Source organism: Bidens hawaiensis, unplaced genomic scaffold, assembly GCF_021521415.1.
Source record: "Bidens hawaiensis isolate Kalapana, Puna unplaced genomic scaffold, B.hawaiensis_p1.1 tig00004743_1, whole genome shotgun sequence".
NCBI classification, from domain to species: Eukaryota; Viridiplantae; Streptophyta; class Magnoliopsida; order Asterales; family Asteraceae; genus Bidens; species Bidens hawaiensis.
Window position 1 is genome coordinate 3,707 of NW_027491293.1, and position 8,888 is coordinate 12,594.

The 8,888-nt window shown below is 33.3% G+C and overlaps 1 protein-coding gene across 1 annotated transcript; it reads left to right on the forward strand.

Annotated features, from left to right (window-relative positions):
• Window positions 1-1,974: 1,974 nt before the first annotated feature.
• Window positions 1,975-3,015, forward strand: LOC143627770 (uncharacterized). Its single transcript, XM_077097518.1, has 4 exons — window positions 1,975-2,258; window positions 2,491-2,586; window positions 2,664-2,822; window positions 2,910-3,015. Exons 1-4 carry the CDS (start codon window positions 2,019-2,021, stop codon window positions 2,952-2,954), a joined length of 540 nt encoding a protein of 179 aa, XP_076953633.1. The 5' UTR covers window positions 1,975-2,018; the 3' UTR covers window positions 2,955-3,015.
• The last annotated feature ends 5,873 nt before the right edge of the window (window positions 3,016-8,888 follow it).

An 8,888-nucleotide genomic window follows, 5' to 3' on the forward strand; every position in this document is an offset into this window, starting at 1 on the left:
CAAGTATAAAACTGCCAACCTCTCTATATTTCGAATATAGCAAATCAATGTTTGGGTGTGGGCATGTGGGGAGATTCAATAATATTTTTGTTAAGTGTGTTTGTTTAACTTAGTGATCTCGGAATTTAAACGCTTCGACTTTGTTGCGCATTCAATCGTGGCGTAGCATATAGGTGTGAAAATCTAACTTAAAGACAGGAAGGTACTTGGAGTGAGTTCCCATATATTTTGGTGTGCGCATAAAAAATAATTTATTGCATTCTTGCCCACTCATGTCATTGAGACTTGCGGACTCATAACTGTAGTATGTTATTTTGATTTTTGTGTGTTGCCCTCGTCTACTCATTGGGCTTCGTGGTCACACATTTAAAGGTAAGGGAATGTGTTCAACATGGAATCCACGTCTAGTCATAAGCACACACATGGGCGTACATACAAAGATAGGTGAATGTGTACTATTTGAAAATGTTATGTAACTTGTTTATAAGATGTGAAAGTGTGATTTAATTTATTTAACATAATATGATTTGTTTTTTAGATCTAGCAAATATACAAAATAATATAACTAGGTTTGTGTAGGCTGTAGCCATAAATAAATATACAGATACATGTTTAGGCCCACCAAATGTTCACATAGAAGGATTAGCAAAACTATAGGCCCAGAGGCTCAGCAATGCATAGTATTCGCAAACAAGTACTAGTAGGCCAAAATTGGCTTTACATGATGCGATTAAGTCCAAAAAATAAAGGTAGTACTCGGTAATATTTCAGCAGTCATCGACGGATTACCAATGCTTCTTCGTTTCGTTGCTAATTTGTCACTAAACACTGACGAATTACCGACATAATAATGTGTTTCTTTTTACCGATGGTTCTCACATTTTGTAATCTATCAGTAATTTTAGATTATTGAAGATCATATCAACTACCTGCCTCACTTTTTTCCTTTACATTCCCCTTATCTCTCCCCCCCCCCCCCCCCCCCAACACCAACAACACCTGTGCTCCACCACTAAAGCTGACATCTACGCCCACCATCTATTATCATAACCGCCTACCACCATCAATGTTTCCTTTTTAACACCACTATCCACCCTCATAGTTGCCGAGCAACATTATCCACCAACACATCTGCCTTTCACCACCAAGGCCGCCATACACCACCAAAGGGCATTTCCATCACAACAATCCACCATAACAGGAGTTACAACCATCCACCAACACATTCTTGTTGAGTATAAAACTCCCTTTATGTGAACGTAGCCAATTTTGATTGATTATATATGTTTGTACATTGATGTATTTAACTACATATTGTAATGCAATTTTTATTTTGCTTATTTGGTGTATTTAAGTTTATTACAACTAACTTCGAGATTTGTAACTTATTTTTATTTTTCATGATTTAGTAGTTTAGTGGCATGACATTGCCCCTCCTAAAGGGAAGGTGATGACTTTAAAATCTTTATATCTTTAAATTCAACAAAATTTGTTTTGTTGGTATTATATATGACTTTTTTTTTGTTTACATATTATGTTTTATAAAAAACTCCTATAGACTTAAAAAAAACAATAAATAATGTCAATTAATCAACTAATTAATTATTTGTAAATTGTACTGTAGAGTGGCTTTATATTAATCGCTTATGATAAATATATTGTTAAAGGGTATTTTTATTATTTATTAAATATTTTATTTAAATTATTAGTTCATGTAATAGTGTATATAGAATTAATTAAACACATAATCTACAACAACATAAATCTATTAACAAAATAACCATTTTATGTTACAGTTGAAATTTCGAAACAATACCTTTTTTTACAAAGTAGAATAATCTTCTAAAAGTGAAGTTTTGAAGCCGGATTTTAGTCAAAAAATAAAACAAGCCCATAGTTTCTCCAATATTCCCACCAATATTTTCCAACCATAATACCCCCCACTTCAACTTCATAAATCACACCCACCCCCTCCACCGCTTGTCACACCCAGCTGCCACCTGGTCAACATCGTAACCATGGTGGGTCAACCAACGGCAGCCGTCAAACCCAGCCGGAGCGACGAGATCATCGACCCCGGTCAGCAACTCCAAATCTCCGAACAAGTCCGATCTCACTTCGACTCCATCCTCCCCAAACGCCCTCCCAAACCCAACCGCAGTGATCCCGATTACCACGAACCGGGATCACCCTCCGGCGAGCCGGTTTCTACCATCCCAGAGCTCATCAAGCTCCAATCCTTAATTTATCAATCTCAAGTACTTTTTTTGTTACACAATACGGAAACGTATATTATCTTTAGAGTATTGTTAGATTAAAACTGAGCCCGTGGGCTCATACTAATAAACTCTAATAATAATAATAATAATAATAATAATAATAATATACGTTTCAATACACAATTTCAAGTACAAAATTAATATTTATTATTTTTGTAACTTCTTTCTTTTTTTTTTTAATTTTTAATCGTTAAGTTAATTATGATTTCAGGGTATAGTTTCTGATAATAATGCGACGGTGGAAGAAGAGTTCGTAGAGACGGGATACTACAAAGAATTAAGTTCTATTGATAAAGAACATCACACGGTTTTCTTATTAATAAGCGAAATTAATATTTAAACAGTTGAAATACTTTTGTAACATAATATATTGTAAATTTGCAGACTGGAAATGGATTTATAAAGGTGGCGAGAGAGGAACGTGGTGAAGATGGTCTACGGTTGCAGATCGGAGGTTATGGTGGATACACAGATCAAGGGTTCAGATCAAATCCTGCAACCAACGATTGGATTCCTTCAAGTGGTGGTGATTACTTTGATCAAGTATGCATTATGAGTTTAATTTCTGTTAATTAGTTATTTATTGTTTTAAGTTGTATGAGAGTTTGAAGAGTTAAATGCTTTTAGCAGGATAAAGGTGTTTCGTTGAAACCTAATAGGAGCGAGAATTGGTAGAATGGATGACGTAGTGATGTGATTTTGTTTTTCTTAATCATGGAGTTTGAATCGGTGTGGATAAGAATAAGATTAGATATGATTATTTTTTATGTTTTGTTGTATCATATGCACTTGTTTTATCAATAATATATGTGGATGTGTTGATGATCCAAAGTAACCCACCTAATTAATAATAAGAATATGTCTTATACTCCTACCTCATCCCGCTGGCCACCAACTCCATTTCTTGACTGTTTTTAGATGGTTGAACAGTCGTAACTGTTTTGTTTTTTACAAAAATTACCTTTAACACCACATTTATTCATGGAACATGGACAAAAGTGTTATCACGTAGATGGCGGGGGCCAATGGCGGAGGTACATTGTTCACTGGGTTCTGTTGAATACGATATTTTTTAGTTTTATATCTAAATTGCAGCATCGAATTTTCATACGAATCCATTTTTTTTGGATGGCTGAGCACAATATTATTTTAAAAATATATATTCGAACTCATTGAGTATGAAAAATTAAGTTAAAGAAATTATTTTAATTATAAAAATTACTAACAAACATTATAAGTTGGTCAATAATAACCTCTATAAAAATTATATAGAAAAAAAGGAAAAGAAAACTCGAAATTATTCATAGAATGGGTCACTAAGCTCAACCCTACTCGTGTAGTGAAGGGGTAAGAGCATTCTCATCTGGTTTCCCAAATTTTGTGAGGGGAGATTTTAAATTATAGAGTGTGGTTTTGAATAGTTGTGAGTGCAAATTATAGGATAGAGAGAGAAAATATAGTTATTTTTGTAAATTTGGAGAAAAAGTATAAATTTTTTTGTAAATTATACGATGGAGGGAGAAAACTGTAATAACTAAGGTACAAAAAATATTATTTAATTAAACAGAATGGAGAAATATAGTGTTTTTTAATGTAATTATAGAGATGAGAATAATGAATCGGTTGAGAATGCTCTAAACTAATCAAATGCTCTAAACTAATCAAGTTAATAGTTTTCAATAAAAGATAACCAAAGTTAGAATGATGCTAGTGAAATGACCTGTAGAAGATTAACAAAATTGAAAAATAGATCTAAAAAGTAATTGTATAGTATATAAAAGTAGAATGAACTGCTATAGTAATGTTTCAATGTTTACTCTTTTCTTTGTTATTTAGTTCTTTTCTCATTTGCCCTCTCTTCTTTGTTATTTAGTTCTTTTCTCATTTTACCCTCTGTTCGTGTAAATGAGATTTAACCACGTCATGTCTCCATGTGCAACACGCGGGACGATCACTAGTTCTTTTAAAGACGAAGATGTGATTCCAACGTGAATCTTCCACGGGTAGCCCGAAGATGACTTTTTGGTAACGAGAAGTCGAGAACGAATTTTTGAACTCGACCAAATATAGATAATGAAACATATTTAAGTTTGGGCTTGTTTTGTGATGAAAAACTTGGGCTTGGGCTTTCGCTATAGACCCATGTGAGCTAAAATCTTGCCACATTCGTTCTTGTATAAACTTATTATGTACATACTAATGTGCTATTAACTCTATAGTGTACATAACTTAAAGAAGTTGCAACTAAAAGTCTTTTACTGATGAACTCCAAGGTGTTGTTTGTTTTTTTTCATATATAAAATTTTTACAGTCTACGGATCAAATTTGTAAACATTTGTCGAAGAAGAGGTGAACCAAACCTCTACAGTCTGCAAAAAGAAGACTGTTTAACGTATGTGAACTGCTAAAATAAATTGGTAGTGGTATACGAACGGTGGTGGCGGTGGACGGTGGTAGTGGTAGTGGACAGTGGCGGCGGTGGTGGACGATGGTGGTAGTGGACAATGGTGGTAAACAGTGGTGGTAGGTGGTGGACGGTGGTGGTGGCAGGCGGTGGGTGGTGGTGATGATGGACGATGGTGGTGGAGGATGGTGGGTGGTGGGCGGTGGTGGTGGTGGACAGTGTGTGTTGATAAGTGGTAGTGTTTAACTCTTTACAGATCGACCTTAGAAGATCTTAGAAGTTGATGAGTCAAGTCTGCACCAAGAAGAGCTCACGCAGACGATTTTTAATGAAATGTTTTCGAAAGAACAAACAGTGTGTAGATAGCAATGTTTGCCGACGTAGACAAAAGAGTTTGCGCTGACCTTTTTAAAAAAAACAAAAAGCACTCGAATAAAAAGGAAATGTAAGTTACACTATGAATCGCAAAGGCTGGTATGACTAATATAAGCTTAGCGCGGTTGTAAACTTTGAAACTTGAGTTTTACAATGATTAAACCTGATTAGGACAATCACAGTAGCCTGCTCGGTAGAACTCGGACTCACCAGCATCTGGTGATTGGTCTCTTTTATATAGTTAGATATATTTTTTCATCGAGTCACATTATCAGGAAAAAAATGTTCATGTATATAAATGTAGGTATTGAGTTTATTCCTGTAATTTCTTTTAATAAAATAATTGTAAAAAAAAAAGTTTATAGAAAATACGTATATTTTAGGAAAAAGGTAGTTTATGTTTAGTTACAGCATGTAGTTTTGGATGTGGTGATGTAATGGGTTGATACAGTTTATTCACGTCTAAACTATTACAATGACGTATCTAAATTTTCACTGTCTAAAGTAAGAACAAACCTTTGTATCTGTGATTACAAAGATGTATCCATCCCCTTTATATATTCGTGTGTCGGTGTGTGTGAGTTCAAATTTACCATTAGATATCTACAAACTAAAATAATCAAATTTTAGTCTTCGACGGTGAAAGTCATGGATTCGAACTCCTATGAAGTTTTGACCATTTGTGAGAAACTAGAACGCACAAATGTAAATGAAATAATCCATTAAGTCGAAAAAAATGATTTCTTTAACTCTACATGCCACATTCAATCTTATGATGGCCAAGGAATTACATGATTTGAGTGCGGGCATCGAAATATGTTTTAAAAAAACATACAAGTAATTAGAAATAGCTAATATATAATAGCTAGGGTACATACGATAAAATGAAAAACCCACCATACACTACGTTTTCTTTCAAATAGGGCTGTCAGTTTATGACACATACTTGTTAACAAGACACGAGCTTTAACAGGTTTTGGTTTGAACTTAATATGTTTCGTGTTTTAAACAGGTCGATATGTTTAAAACATGTTAAAATTTGTGTCATAACAGGTTAAAGACCTTCTAACCTGTTGGTAACCTATGTAGATTTTTAATTTTAAAACATTAAATAAATATACACGCCTAAAGTCATACTTTTATACGGCATTTCACTCATGTCTGTCAGAACCCGCTATTATATCTTTAATGGATGTTATGATTTGCTTCTATGGCTTTTTGTTTCAAGTATATGTATTGGATTTGTGGTTTTTTGTTTCATACATGTTAAGTATTATGGCTTTTTGTTTTAAATATGTTATGAATTGTGTATTAATTAAGACATTTATGCTTGTTTTGAAAATTTTTGTTTCATTATACATGTATTATTCATTGTATGCTTAAACAGGTCCCTTAACAGGTCTTAGCAGGTTAACCTGCTGCTAAACAGGTTCGTGTTCGTGTTTGGACAAAATGACAAGATTAGTTATCGTGTCGTGTTCGTGTTTATTACCACAGGTTATCGTGCCTTATCGTGTCATGTCCGACTTGTTATGACAGCCCTACTCTCAAAAGTCTTCTAACCTTTTTTTCACATAAAAGCCAACATACTTTTGATTATTCAATTCTCGTTAAAGTCCTTAAACAATCTTTTGTATTTAAAAACCAACAAACTATTTATGTTTATCACAAAATCCCTCTACATGTTAACTTTGAAAAAAAAAATGTTCTTAACTGTGATTGGTTGAAGTAATGAAATATATATATATATATATAAAGGTTCAAATAAAAATAAGGAGTTTCATAAAAATGGTAACAACCAATAGATTTTTAACATGTGGTGTCACACCCCAACCTAAGACGGAAATGCCGGAGTGCGAGCCGTAGTTCACAGCTCACAAGGTACTATCATACAATATAAAATATGAAAATATCTATTTATTTATTTATTTCGAATTTCAATCAAGTACACAAAGTTTAACAAATTACCAAAACAAAATAAAATATAACTATTCTTTATTCTTTATATGTTCTTCACCTTAACTTCAAATCAAATTGATAACCTGCATATGCGTAGAAAAACAAAGATTTGTCAACAACGTATGTTGAGTGAGATAATCATCAATTTTGACACTAATAATAATATATGATAAATGCTAAATAATAACTGCGCAAACAAATAATGTGAGTAATAATTAATCAAACCGTAAGCAAATAGTGTGACAGTTGACCATGCCTCACGAGCATGGGCTATGGCTACTTTGACTAGCATACAAATGTGATTGTCGGTTGACCATGCCTCACGAACACGGGCTATGGCTACTAGGACGGCGTATGATCATACTATAATGTGATTATGATAGACCTCTCCGAATTTGATAGAATGCAAGCACATAAGCAAGTAACAAATAACATTTGATTGAATACACACAATCATAAGTAGGGTGTTTGTAAATTGTAACACTGTAAAGGAATCTTGTTTCGGCCGAGGATATAAGAGATACTGGATTTTCAGGAAATGTCCATAAGCATGGTATTTGTAAAAAGCTTTTTTTAGAACAACTTTTATTGAACCAAAACTAGCAAAAGCTAGCAACAAAAGCAAAACAGTTACATTACAAGAAAATGATTTTTAAGCCACTCAGTCCAACTAAATACTTTTACTATCTCTATTTATAATCTATGAAAACGAGTAAGTAAGAAGAGAATCGAAAATAAGATCCTTTCTGCTAACTTCCGTTTGAAAAACAACTTCATTTCGAGCCCGTCAGATATTCCACCACGCACCTCTTAGCACTGAGTTACAACCCAAGTGGCCAAGTATGTAAATGATTCTTTAACACGAAATTGCATAGATTAGCTTTACATAAAAAGATACGGTAAAAAGTAGGGATGTAAATAAATTCATGAATGGTCATATGACTCGATCCCCTATCAAAATCGAGTCCTACCAAGTAGAACCCAAAAACAGTTACAAGCGTAAGGTTAAATAATAAATATCATACTTTTCACATATATATTTTAGTAACTTCTTCTTCTTCTTCTTCTTCTTCTTCTTCTTCTTCTTCTTCTTCTTCTTCTTCTTCTTCTTTTCTCTCTCTCTCTCTCTGGTTTAGACCTTTGGTAATCATATTCTTACTATTTTAAAAACTATAGCTAGTAACTAGGTTAAATAATTGTCTATTGAGGGAATATGTTTAATATCACCAACTCATATAGCATATATATGCACTTTGTCGTTTGGTCCGTTTTCGATTACATATAAATATATTTTTTTTCATTTTTAACTCGGTAAGGTAACAATCTTTGTTTTATTATTGTGATAATTACATAGTAAACTAAAAAAATCGCATCAAAACAAATGAACAATCCACGTATCACGCAACAGACACCCCTTACTTAATTATTTGTTGCCGACGCTATCGTACAAGTGTGTTTGTTAATGAGTATTATTCATATATGTATTTTGTTGGTTTCCATATTCATGTATTAAAAAGTTGATTTTGAAATTTGAGTTATGATTGCTAAGAAGGTGTGTGGAAGAAAAATATGAAACCTAATCAAACACATACATATTAGGAACCCACGTAATCACAAACAAACTCACATGGTGACATACGTCGATAGTGATACATCATAGGATTGATAACGAGGACGCGTGTTGCATAATTTGTATGTTATGTCGATGTCTATGATATATGTTTAGTTATGATAATAACGCAAATAATATCTCATACGGATCCTCGAGTGGTGATACTTGATTCTCCAAACAAAGTATGAGGTTTTATTCTCTATAACTTTTAACTCCTTGAAGAGTAACATCACTCTTATGGTAACAATGAATATAACTA